The 14,002-nt window shown below is 28.5% G+C and overlaps 1 protein-coding gene across 1 annotated transcript; it reads right to left on the reverse strand.

The window, feature by feature from the left end:
• Positions 1 to 412: 412 nt before the first annotated feature.
• LOC105766631 (probable F-box protein At2g36090) lies at positions 413 to 1,640 on the reverse strand. The gene has a single exon (XM_012586159.2). The coding sequence runs from the start codon at positions 1,627 to 1,629 to the stop codon at positions 526 to 528; it is 1,104 nt and encodes a 367-aa protein (XP_012441613.1). The 5' UTR covers positions 1,630 to 1,640; the 3' UTR covers positions 413 to 525.
• Between the last annotated feature and the right edge of the window lie 12,362 nt (positions 1,641 to 14,002).

The following is a 14,002-nucleotide window of genomic DNA, read 5'->3' on the forward strand; positions in this document are numbered from 1 at the left end:
TCCTCATTAAAAAACAACTTTTCATTTGAAGCGAGAATATTATATCTTTTATGTTTGTTTTTTTTATTTTTTGGTCTAAAACTCTTTATGAATTTTTTTTGTCCTTAGTTTCTAAATATTATATATATATATATATTAAAAAGAAGTAGGTCATATTCAATGCTTATTAATATCATACTATAATAATGAAGGCAGTAATCAATCTCCCGAATGGACACGACTCTTCCCTCACTAATGCCCCATATCACCGAATGGACATTGGAAGTTGAATGCAGTACTAATTCGCCTAAATTTAATATTAAATTTTAGATTCAAAATTTTCACAGCTACAAGAACGCATATATGTGTGAGTCGCTGTGTAAATCAATAATAAATATATAAAAAACTTAAATTAAGCTTTTTTTTCCTTAAATGGCACGTTAATAAGTGTAAGTAATATTGATTTTAAAATTTGAAATACAAGGTAACTACATTGTTAATATTTAATGGAGGTAAACTTCTTGATAATATACACATTTTCTGTTTTTATCTGAACAAAAGAAATAATAGGGAGGACGCAAACGCGGAAACTCCAAACGCAACGCAAAGCGTATCTAAAGTCCCTTCCCTTCTCATTTTCCTTTCTTTCCTTTCTCTTTTCCTTTCCAAAAACTCCTCCACTTCCTTCTTCCTTTCCGATTCCCTCTTCTTCCCTCTCCCCCTTTTACCCGCCATTCCTCTCGTCAACATTACCAAACTCTCCTTCCCATTCAGATACATTCCATCCATGTCCTCCAACTGCAAACTCACCTCTCTCACGTGCATCTCCCCCTTCGCCGAACCCCCGCACGTGACCACCACCCCGCACTGCACCAATTCTGTCGCTGCCCCAATTCCTCCTCCGCCCACTACCGATGCGAACTTCACCTGCACCTCCCCGCTCAGCCAGTGCCGGTGTACGTTCACCGGCCTTTGACTCGAGAGATTCATCGCTCGTTTCCCTATGGGGTCGATTATGATCCAACTCAACTCCATGTCTTCCTCCAGATACCTGCATGTGTCGTCCTTGTCCGGGTTTGGTATCCGGGTCGAAACAGCTTCTTTGGGATCTAATAAATCTACCCGAAACGGTGAGCATTTGAACCAAGCGCTTACAGTTTCCGTTTCGACGACTTTGCTGAAAATGAGCTCCTTCTTGTAATAGATATCGACGGCCGAGATTATTTCCGATGGAAGATCAGGAGGATTCTCCGACGAGTTTCCGAAGCTCACGGGTTCGATAGCTAATGGGAAGGCGTCGGAGAAGAAGGAGCGGGGACCGTTGTGGAAGTTAGAGATGACGTGGCGAACACGTGAAGAGGTGGTGGAAGGCCACGTGGAGTGACAAATATTGGTCCAGAGGTTTTCCTGCGACGCAAGTGCATGGAGGTGAGTGGAGGCGCAGGAGGCGGATGCGAGAGTTGGGCCATCGAGTCGTGTGAATATGTGAGTCTCTATGATGTCTTGATGGACAGTAGAGATGGTCGATGCGTTGTTCTGATCCACGATGGTGATTGCTGGGGAGCAGAGTGCAGATAATGGTGGCGATGCGGAGGAAGTAGTGGCCATGGTTTTTGAGTCTTTCCGTGTTTGCAGCAGAGCATTTTGCATCTTGAAGTTTATATAGGAATGATTTCTGCAAAAATTATAAAATGCCCTCTATTTTGCAATAAATAACAAACGTGCCATTTGAAATTTAAAAATGATTATATATTAGCAGGTAGTTTGACTAGTACCTGCTCTTTTATCGGTTGTTATTGATGCATGCAACTTGCAAAAAGGTCTGTTTTGTGGGTTTTTTTTTTTTAAATAAAACTTAAATTTAGCCATCTTATAATTTCTGCCTTTCTGAGATTTCCAATTTTAACTAATATCATTCATTTTAAAGATATTTGTATAATTTAGTGAAAGTTACCAACACCTAAAATATATTTATATTAAAATTAAGATCAATTTCTCAGGCGGAATCAAGTATATGGATTAATTGCTTAATTCCACCTTTTAAATATTACAAAAATTAATCTTTAATAATAAACTTTCAGCTAATTGAGGGATTTTTACTAAAATATTACAAAAAAATTAAAATAATATTAAAATAATATAAAATTTTTTTATTTACCAAAATAATACAAAAAAAAAGTTAAAAAAAAACATGTCTGAAGGAGGGCCTGCCACAGGCGGCACCTTTGGTGCCTGTGGCAGAGGCGGCACCCGCCTGTGGCAGAGGCGGCACCCGCCTGTGGTAGAGGCGGCACTAATTGTTCGTATTTTGGCCCTCTGTTCGTATTTTTTTCCGGATTTTATTACTTTTAAAAAATATAATATTTTCTAATTTTTTATTTTATATTATTTTAATACATTATCTTTTAAATGTATTAATTTAGTATGTTGTTAAATAAATTAAAAAAATCTTTATTTCGCCCTTTGTTCATATTTTTTCCGGATTTTATTACTTTCAATAAAATATATTATTTTCTAATTTTATTATTTTACATTATTTTAGTACATCAAGTTTGAAATGTATTAATTTAGTGTTTTTAAATAAATTTAAAAAACCCTTATTTTGGCCCTTTGTTCGTATTTTTTCCCGAGTTTAATACTTTAAAAAATATACTATTTTCTAATTTTCTAATTTTACATTATTTTAGTATGTTATGTTTTAAATGTATTAATTTACTGTGTTTTTAAATAAATTTTAAAAAACTATTATTTCGCCATTTGTTCGTATTTTTTCCGAATTTTATTACTTTTAAAAATATAATATTTTATAATTTTATTATTTTACATTATTTTAGTATGTTATGTTTGAAATGTATTAATTTACTGTGTTTTTAAAATAAATTTTAAAAAACCCTCATTTCGCCCTTTGTTCGTATTTTTCCATGGATTTTATTACTTTAAAAATATTATTTTCTAATTTTCTAATTTTACATTATTTTAGTACATTATGTTTGAAATGTATTCATTTAGTGTATTTTTAAATAAATTAAAAAATCTTTATTTCACCCTTTATTCATATTTTTTCTGGATTTTATTACTTTCAATAAAAATATATTATTTTTGTATTTTATTATTTTATATTATTTTAGTACATTATGTTTGAAATGTATTAATTTACTGTGTTTTTAAATAAATTTAAAAATAACTCTTATTTCGCCCTTTATTCGTATTTTTCCCGGATTTTATTACTTTTAAAAATATAATATTTTCTAATTTTATTATTTTACATTATTTTAGTACATTATTTTTGAAATGTATTAATTTACTGTGTTTTTAAAATAAATTTAAAAAATCCTTATTTCGCCATTTGTTCGTATTTTTTCCCTGAATTTTATTACTTTAAAAAATACTATTTTCTAATTTTATTATTTTACATTATTTTAGTACATTATGTTTGAAATGTATTCATTTAGTTTGTTTTAAATAAATTTTAAAAATAATCCTTATTTCGCCCTTTATTCGTATTTTTTCCGGATTTTATTACTTTCAATAAAAATATATTATTTTGTATTTTATTATTTTATATTATTTTAGTACATTATGTTTGAAATGTATTAATTTACTGTGTTTTTAAATAAATTTTAAAAACTATTATTTGATCATTTGTTAGTATTTTTTCTCCGGATTTTATTACTTTTAAAAATATAATATTTTCGAATTTTATTATTTTACATTAGTTTAGTACATTATGTTTGAAATGTATTCATTTAGTGTTTTTAAATAAATTTAAAAAACCTTATTTTGGCCCTTTGTTCGTATTTTTTACCGGATTTTATTACTTTCAATAAAAACACACTAAATGAATACATTTCAAACATAATGTACTAAAATAATGTAAAATAATAAAACTAGAAAATAGCATTTTTTTTAAGTAATAAAATCCGAAAAAAAATACGAACAAAGGGTTGAAATACCAACATGTTGGTGCCGACTCTGCCACAGGCACCATTAGTGCAGCCTGTGGCAGCCCCTCCATTGAGCCCTTTTTTTGTATTATTTTGGTAAATAAAAAAAGTTTATATTATTTTGATATTATTTTATTTTTTTGTAATATTTTGGTAAAAAAAACCCTAATATTTCACTGTGTAGGCTTTTATTAAATGAAAATTAATATTATTAATTCATTTATATTTTGTGGTGCAAATTAATTGGTTTATAAAATTGAAGATTAAAAAGAAGTGTAATTAAATATGCATTTTCCTTTAGTTTGTCAATAACTGCTCTGGCAAAGCTCTAGAAGGGCATCACAAAAGCACCAGAGCCAATTTAAATATTTCATTTTTCTATAAAATCTACTTTGCTCCTCCTACGTTTTACAAATTATGTTTCTTACCATTATTTTTCTAAAAGTTATGACACATCAAAGTCATAAAATTAAATTTCAATAAAAATACTAAAATGAAAAAAAAATTAGTCCATTATTAGTGGAGTTAAAAAAAAACTTCGGGTAAAATATTGTCATGTGTCTTAAGAGAATATTAATAAAGTTAAGGTTTAAAAGTGTAAAAAACCTTCAAGCTTTTTCAAAAAAAGCAATTAATCCCCTATTTTTTTGCACTCAATCGAGCATTTGAATTGCCAAAATACATAATAATAAAAAGCTATGGGCAAATCTAGGAGACTCACAGGGGTCCAATCTCCCCTAAAATAGAAAATTTTCTATTTAGCCCATTTATAATTTATAAAATTTTAATTTAATCCTCTAAATGTTATAACGATATAGGCTATTAAGATAATGTATTATATTTTTACATAAAAATATTAATACAAGTGGACCGATTGAACTCGAGTTTAATATTTTTATCTGGATTAAACTTAAACAAAAATTTAAACCCAAATTTAAAAACAATTATTTTGTACAAATCAAATAAAAAGAATTGGCATTCATGATATAATGTTAGAAGTAATGTCACATCATTTCAGGTATATCTTTTACAGTTATATTCTCAGCACCACAAGTAATAAAACTAATTATTTTCATTTTGTATATAATAAAGTAAAAAGAGGAGGATAATTTAACAAAACATCATTTTCATTTGTCTTCTATTTTGTATCTTTGTGTTTGACATTTTCCTAACCATTCCATTATCAAATAATTAATTATCTATCGTACAACATGACGTATTGGGAGGATCTTTATCCTGATTTTCCTTTTTCTTTTTTTAAAAAAGTAATTAATTAGGAGTCAAATAAATATTATAAATTACAAGCCAACTTCACCACATTGGGGAAATTATTTGTTTAGTAATTAATTACGTTATTAAGTTTGAATTCACAAAATCACACCCAGATATTAAATTGAACCTTAAATTTCAGATATAATGAGTGGGATATACTGACTAAAGCCACTGATTTTTGAAACCACTGTTTTAATAAATTGTGTAAACTTAATGGTTTAATGAGGTTAAATTAGGCAATGGAGATACATATAGTGAACTAAATCAGTTCAAATTCTACTAAATTATGGATTTAATTTTTTACTTAAATTCATCAATTTTAATCCATGTGTTTTTAAATTTTGAAATTTTAACTGCTTTGGTTAAATTATGTTATTAGTCCTATATTATGCCTAAATTTATAGATTTAGTCCAGTTCACCAATTGGATTATTCTTAGTGGCTATCTTTTTGAATTTCAAAATTTTAGTAATATGTAAAAATAACAAACAAGCATAGCATTACACATGTGATAATATGTTTGACACATTAAATTCTAAAAATAATAAAACTTAACTTAATGAATTTAACAATTATCATTTGGCTGACACTAAAATTTTAAATTTCAAAAGTACAAGAACTAAAATTATCAAATTAAAACATAGATACTAATTTCACAACTTACGCAAAGTATAAGGTGTAATAGTAGAATTTGACCATTAAATCAAGTGGCTTTAGATTAGGTGTTTTGAATGGGATTCCAATTTGCCTGCTTTTGTGACGTCAAACAATTAGCCTTTCATATAAAAAATTTTCAGATTGATGTTGACATTCCCTTTTATTTATTTTATTACTTAATGGAATTCAGATTTTGTTTTGGGTTAGTAGGAGTGAGTTTTTTGTAAGATAATTTTTTATTTTGTGGATTTACATATTAATATAATGGGTAAATTGTAAAAAGTAGTTAACCGATTATATCTTTCATTTTATTTTCATCGTCTAACTATTAATTTTTTAAATTAAATATTCTAATCATTTTATGTTAGTTGCTATTAGATGAGTGATGGAAGCCGACGTAGTTTTTTTATTAGTTTAATAATAAAGTCAATCTTTCAATGTTTACACATCCTACCAATTTAATCTTAAATATAAAATATTAACCAAATTAGCCATCAATATTTACGAAATTACCATTTTAGTTCAAATTATAAAAATATCAATAAATTTAGCTACAAACATTTACAAAATTTATCAATTTATTTCTAATTCTAAAAATTTAAAAAAAAAATCTTTTTTTAACCTTTCAACTCAGCCTTATTTTTTAGCATCACTTAAAACCTTTGAAGTTAACCAATAGAAACTTAATGAAGCATTTTTCTAAATCCATTTTTTTCCCTAATTCGAACATAGACAAGCCCCAGCTAGCCGGTGAATGAATCTAGGCTAGTACAACACCATCGATGGCAAATCTACTGCAATAACACCACCTTGACCTCAAAGATGTCAATTAGCAGAAAATGCTTCAAAATTATAAAAGAGAGAAAGAGAGTTTCAAAAAAATAATCACAAAATCAATTAAATCGTAAATGAAATTTCGCTACATAAGAGAAATTAGCATAAATGCTTCAATTTGAGGGGAATTTTAAGGGGAAAAACAAATCAAGAGTGAGATAATAAAAAAAAGAATTAAATGCATACAAAACTTGAAGTAAAAAAATAAACTAAAAATGGTGAAATTACCTTAACACAGAGAAGAAAATATATGAATGAATCTGTTCCTCGGTGACACACTTCCTGTTATGATTTTGATTTTAGCTCCCCTAAAAAATCAAAGGGTGAGCTAAAGGGCTCAATATGGAATTTTCTTTTAAATTCTTTTTTTTTTGAAATTTTTAGAGTTAGAACTAAATTGATAAATCTTATAAATGTTGAAGGCTAAGTTTATTGATTCTTTTTTTAGAATTTGAACTAAAATGACAAGTTTTGTAAACATTGGAGGGCTAAATTTGTTACTAGACCAAAAAAAAAACTCACATCTGTTTCCGTCACTCATCTAACAACAACTAACGAGGGGTGACTAAGATATTTAGTTTCGAAAAGGTTAGTGACTAAATTGTAAAAATTAATAGTTGAGTGACTAAAATAAAACCAAAGTCATAGTTTAGTTTAGGTTAATTGTGAGTCATTTGATTTTGGTACGAGTTTATACGTGTAGAAGGCTAGTAATATAACTTTAATAATGATGGTCTTTTACACAAAAATTAACAACGATTTGAAGGTGTAAAGATCAGAGAACAAAAGAGAATCACGTTATAATTATTCGTGGGAAACTTACATTCTTAGGAAAGTAAATTTCTTGATAAAATGAAATTACAAAATTGAAATAACATCTCAATTAATTAAATCCCTTGGAAAGTGAAAATATAAAGTGATTCCCATGAGAAAATTACTTTCATTTGTAAATTAATTTTCTTTTATTTAACTTATTTATCTAATAAAAACATAGCTTTGTTCTTCATCTTTACAACTTCAATTCTTTGTTTCTTGATAATATATTTGTAAAAGAAAACTTTGGACGGTCACTGTTGATAACCTTGACAATTTTTCTTTTAAAAAATATTTATTTCTAACTTCAACACGTTTTTCTAATTTCAGCATTTTTAAAAGTTTAAGTATGTGGTTTACTATATTAAGAAGTTGAAGTTATTTTTTGATAACTTATATACAATTGAATATGCGACTTATTATATCAAAGTTTTTATATAACATAATTAGAAAAATCATTTTTAACTTTAGAAATGGCTTAAGTGGTTTTATATTTCAAGCTATATTAACAATATGCAAGTTATCTTTTGAATATATTCATGTATTACATTCAATCTTCATACCTTTTGAAATAATTCAAATATTTGTTAACTGTAAACATCATTTAAAAATATTATTAATATTATCTAGGGTAATTTTGTAGCATAATATTACATTATTAGAAATGTGTCAAGTGAAGTAAATAAATTAATACAAGTTTCTCAACATTTTAATAAAAACTTTCTAATAAAATAATTTTCCTAATAATAATATGTTACATCATATTTGTTAGTGTCACGCGTGATGAGTAGTCAGTAGTCAGATCGAAGCAGTGGTTGGCGTAATCAGCGAGATTATCGCGGCTGGTAAAATAGCAAAGCTGGAAATCTTAACCTCATCGACCACTGGATAATATATATTGAGCTATATATGTGTTGCAGTCCAACTTGTGAGTATAAATGGCGTCACAACAATTAAAAAAGAAAATCGATTTATGTATTGCTAGGATAAGCTTTGGTTTCTTTAAATTAATTTTAAACTTCTTTACCTTTTTTATTCTTTTGTGATTTTTTTTTATCACATCATTTAGTTTTGTCTTTGTGACCTAAGTCAAATTTCCTACTCTAGATGGTCTTACATAAACCTTTTTTTTTTTTTATGTGAAGCCACAGTTTTCTAGGTAGTGGGCGGTTTTAAAATAGTTAATTGATATTGTTTAATGAAATTTAAAGTTGATATCATTCTTATACCAACAATTTTGACCTTTAGATTATCCATGATGTAGGATTAAAAAAAAAATATGTGTAGTTAAAACCCTAAAAAGAATGCATGATGTAATAAGAAACGAAAAGGCGGTGATATATAGGTCAAAATGATGCAAGTATCCATGCCAAACCAAATTGACAAACTTTTCTCTTATTTTCATTAGTTAACGTTACTGATTACACTAACTTCCTCCTCACATTCCGTATTAGTAGTTTTATCATATTTTAAAACTTATGTTATACCAAAATAATAAATTTTAATGTGGGCTTATAATTTTTCTTTTGAAGTATAATGCATAATGATTTATTTGGGTCCTCCAAGTTTATTAAAAAGTCTTTTTAATCATTTATTTTGGAGTGATTTGACAAATAATGTAAGTTTAAAGACTAAAAGAAACTAAAAATTAAATGGAGGGCTAAAAAGATTTTTTTTTTAATTTAGAGGGCCAAATAAATTATTATGCCTAAGTTAAAAAAGAACAAACACGAAGAAAAAAAATTCCATGAGTGAGAGTGAGAAACAAACAGATTCTTTGATTCTTATGAGGGTGGGTAGGTCACAAAAAAATTGAGATTACAAGAGGAGGACCCTCGTGATAATGAAGATATGACCCTTGACAATGAGGTTATATGGGTACATCTTTTAAGGATAAGTTGCTTAACATGCTAGCCAAAGCCAAGGGGAAGAATGTTTTAATGGAGGATGATGCTCTTAGCAACTTTGAGGAGGCAATCCTTTCGATTAAGTTATCAAAAAGAGCGCATATTTTGATGGAATGGAGTATGGCTAAGACTATGATTGTTATCCTTATTGGCAGGAATATTAGTTTCAATGCCCTCTTATTCGAAACTTATGGCATCTAGAATTCGGAGTAGATGTTTCAATTAATTGATTAAAAAACTATTACTACGTGGCCAAATTCCAATCCCAAGATGATTACATGAAGATTTTGGTGAGGAATCCTTAGGTTGTCCCCTTTTGATAATTTTTGAACAAAACTAATAATAACCATCAGTATCTAAAAACAACCATAACTCTCCCTTAGTCCAATAAAACTTAACTAAGAATATTGTAACACCTCTAACTCGGTTCGATCACCGGACCCAAGCTACAAGATGTTACGACAGATAACAGAACATATAACATTCGTATATACGTTTAAACTTACAAGATTTCGTATAAACACTTCACTCAATCATGTTTTATAGCATTCATAGTCAAATAAAGTCTCAAATGGACTTACAAAAGCCTTAAAACCAACCCGAAAACATGCAAGGACTTAATTGTAAACTTTACTAAAAATATGAAAATTTCAGTAAATAACGGTCACATGGCCATGTGGTCAGACTGTTGCAAGCTCTAATTTATGTAGGTTTTTTCTAGTAGTGTTTACCTCCTTTTTACTTAAAAATAATACTAATCCCGAGTATTTGTTAATTAATTTAGTGAATTTTGCTTAAACCTCGATAATGGGAATGAATTTATAAAATATGCAAATTTGTGCTTTATTACATGAATTTTGTGCATAAAATAAATTATTTCATGTTATTTATTAATGTGTTATATTTAATTGTGCAATGGAACCATGAAGTTGATTTAATAAAGAGCTTATTATAAAGTTGCATGAACATGAGCTATTTATTTCCTATGTTGGATAGCAAAACCATGATAAATGGGTCAACAAGGTGTTATTTTGACCCAGTTAAAATGATGCTACATGGTGGACAAATCTGATTATTTAATGGCTCACAGAACCGTCCAACAAGGGGGGAGTCAAGCCCAAATTCGGCACAAGCATGTTCGCTACCCAAAAATCTATTTTGGGATCTTTACTGAAGGTCCTTACATTTGGAGAATCAGTGGTAATCAGCACACAAAGATTGCCCTTGAAACTGTAACACCCCCTAACCCCGAACTGTTGCTGGAATAGGGTTACGAGGCATTACCGAACATATCAGACAACTTACGAATAATTCATAAATAAAATAACATTCGTAATATAATTGAAAAAAACCAAGTCCCTGTAATGAACTTTCGAAGTCTAAAACATGTATTAAAAGTGAAATGGGACTCGTTCAAATACTCCGAATTTTTTTTATAAATTTCGACAGCATTTCTACTTATTTTTACATAAAACCCCCTGCAATTAAAACCATATCATTTCCAAACATAACCAATTCAACCAATTCATTTCACATTCTCATTTTCTATTCTAAATACCTTCTAATCAAACTCAATCAACTTAATATCAATTTAAATTTATCAATGTACTAATTAAATTGAAATGGATGAACTTCTTTCATTAAAATTCTTAGACTTATAATACTAACATTTTTAACTATTTATATTCAAAACATAATAACATTTATACACATCCTATGTACATGCCACATTACCAAAAGAAAATATACATCACCAAAATTTGTTGAAGTCGGGTCTGGTTTTGGATGTTGGTTCAGTACTTAACTTCTACAACCTGCACACGGAAACAACCGTACGCTGAGTATTTCATACTCAGTGGTATTACTATAAATTAAACTATTTAATAATAATAAATTTTCAAACATCGACCATAATCTTTATAAATCACTTAAACTAAATATACATATTTATATATCACTTCATAAATCTTAAATTCATAAATATATATATATATTACATACTAATTCAATTCATAATTTAACTCATACATTCTTTCTCGTACTTTTCAATAGTGCCAAATCAATCAATTTCATTTTCAAATTTTTATTTCAATTATTTACCCTATTAACAAGGCTCGGACTCTGACAGATACGCGGATTCCACCCAAACACACCAGAATATCCAACCTAATCACACCTGGAATAATATAAATCCTCCATAACACACCAGTATATCATATCCTCCCAAATACACCATTAAGGCATTAGATGCCTCTTCAGATAAACCAAAGCATATAATAACAGAATCATCTTCTCGGCCAAACTACAAATCTCCTTGTCCATCACAAATCCTATAGCATGCCATTTGTATCCAATCTAGTCCGATAACTTAATAGGGTATTATTTTACTTTTCAAACTTCGAATTCATTTCCATAACAAATTTCAAATATTCAATCAATTCAAAACATCAATTATTTCAATTCACATATAATTCAATATTCACGCATATTCTTACTTAATTTCAAATGTTATTACTTACCTTACTTTAAATGTCCCATGAATACAATTTCAATATAGCATCTATTAAATAGATTAAGTTATAGAAATACAAACACGGAATACGCGTTTACTCCTCAACGATCTTTTCTTTTCCTTTGGATGCCGTTGCCTCGTTTTCATTGTTAGCTACGAAAATAATAATTATTCTCACTATTAATTACAACATTAAAAAAATAATAATTAAATTTTATTCAATTCCTACTTATTCCCAATTTAATTCTAACTAAGCTTACTTACTTTTCTAACTTAATTCATACTTCTTTTCTAATTAATTTCTTGCCATATTTAACTCAACTATTCAATATTCATAATTAAACCCTAATTTAAGGCTTTTTGTAACTTAATCTCAACTATGTAAAACTTATAACTTAGTCTACAATTCAATCTTTTTCTCTATTCTAACTAGAAATTCTATCAACTAAACCCCTAATTTAACAACTTGTTCAAAATGAATCATGTCCAAAAACCTATGAACTTCCATAACCTCCACACTTAGTTTTAAAGCTTCTAAAACATCAAAATTAAGAGAAAAGGGCTAAATTTAGCTTACCAATTAAACTTGAAGCTTTAAAATCTCAACTTTCCCCTTTTCTTTTCTTTCCCTTTTTCTTCCCCTGTTTTCGTCTCTTTCTCTGTTTCTTTTCTATTATTCCTTTGTTCCTTTTTCTTTTGTTTTACTTACTTTACTTTATTTCGTTTATTTTAACTAATAATATTAATAATATATTATTATAAAAAAATCTTTTACTTATTATTTAAGCATATATTTATTTTTATTACAAGTGTACCTATATAATTATTACTATTACACTTGTCTTTAATCTTTACCATGCATTTGACATCTATTTAGTTTATTTAATATATAATAATATAATATAATATAATATAATTAATATAATATAATATATTATATTATATAATAAAATAATATATATAAACATAAAAATCTAAGATTTTAATCACTTATCTTTGCCTCATTTCTTGTTAATGGCTTAATTGCCATTTTAATTCTTTTTATTTTCTATTAATCTATAATTCAACTTTTACACCTAATTCAATTTAATCCTTTTCCTAATTTCTCTTAATTAAACTAAATTCATCCAATTAATACCTGATTAAGCACTCAACTAAACTCATAATTACTTCAAATAAATTTTTTTATGACTCAGTTTACTAAGACGAAGGCTCGATAATGTACTTTTCCGATACTTGTGAATTTTGGGTCATTACATTTCTCCCCCTTAATAAATTTCGTCCTCAAAATTTACCTGAGAAAAGATGTGGATATTGTGTTCTCATCGTCTCTTCTGGTTCCCAAGTCGCTTCTTCTACACTATGACTTCTCCATAAAACTTTTACTAAGGGAACTCTCTTGTTTCTTAATTCTTTCACTTCTCGAGCTAATATCTGAACCGGTTCTTCTTCTTCATAAGTCAAATCAGATCGAATTTCAACCTCTTCAGTGGGAATAACATGAGAAGGATCCAATCTATATCTCCGAAGCATCGAAACATGAAAAACGTCGTGAATCTTTTGTAATTCCGGAGGTAAAGCCAATCGATAGGCAACCAGTCCGATTCTTTCAACTATTTCATACGGCCCAATAAAACGTGGACTTAATTTACCTTTTTGACCAAATCTTAAAATTTTCTTCCAAGGCGATACTTTGAGGAATACTTTATCACCAACTGAATATTCAATGTCTCGTCGTTTCAAATCTGCATAAGATTTCTGTCTGTCGAATTCGGCTTTCAGTCTATCTTTAATCTTTTTAACCGTTTCCTCTGTCTCTTGAATCAATTCCGACCTTATTACTTTTCTTTCATTCAATTCCGTCCAACATATAGGTGATCGACACCTTCGACCATATAGTACTTCATATGGAGCCATCTGAATACTAGATTGAAAACTATTATTATAAACAAATTCTGCCAGTTGCAAATATCGTTCCCAACCTGACTCAAATTCAATGATACAAGCTCTCAACATATCTTCCAGAATCTGAATTACCAGCTCGGATTTTCCGTCAGTTTGTGGATGAAATGCAGTACTAAAGTT

The sequence above is a fragment of the Gossypium raimondii genome, chromosome 4 (genome assembly GCF_025698545.1).
Source record: "Gossypium raimondii isolate GPD5lz chromosome 4, ASM2569854v1, whole genome shotgun sequence".
Classification (NCBI taxonomy): domain Eukaryota; kingdom Viridiplantae; phylum Streptophyta; class Magnoliopsida; order Malvales; family Malvaceae; genus Gossypium; species Gossypium raimondii.

Coding starts and splice junctions, on each gene's coding strand:
- LOC105766631 (XM_012586159.2), bottom strand. CDS start 1,629: ATGCAAAATGCTCTGCTGCAAACACGGAAAGACTCAAAAACCATGGCC.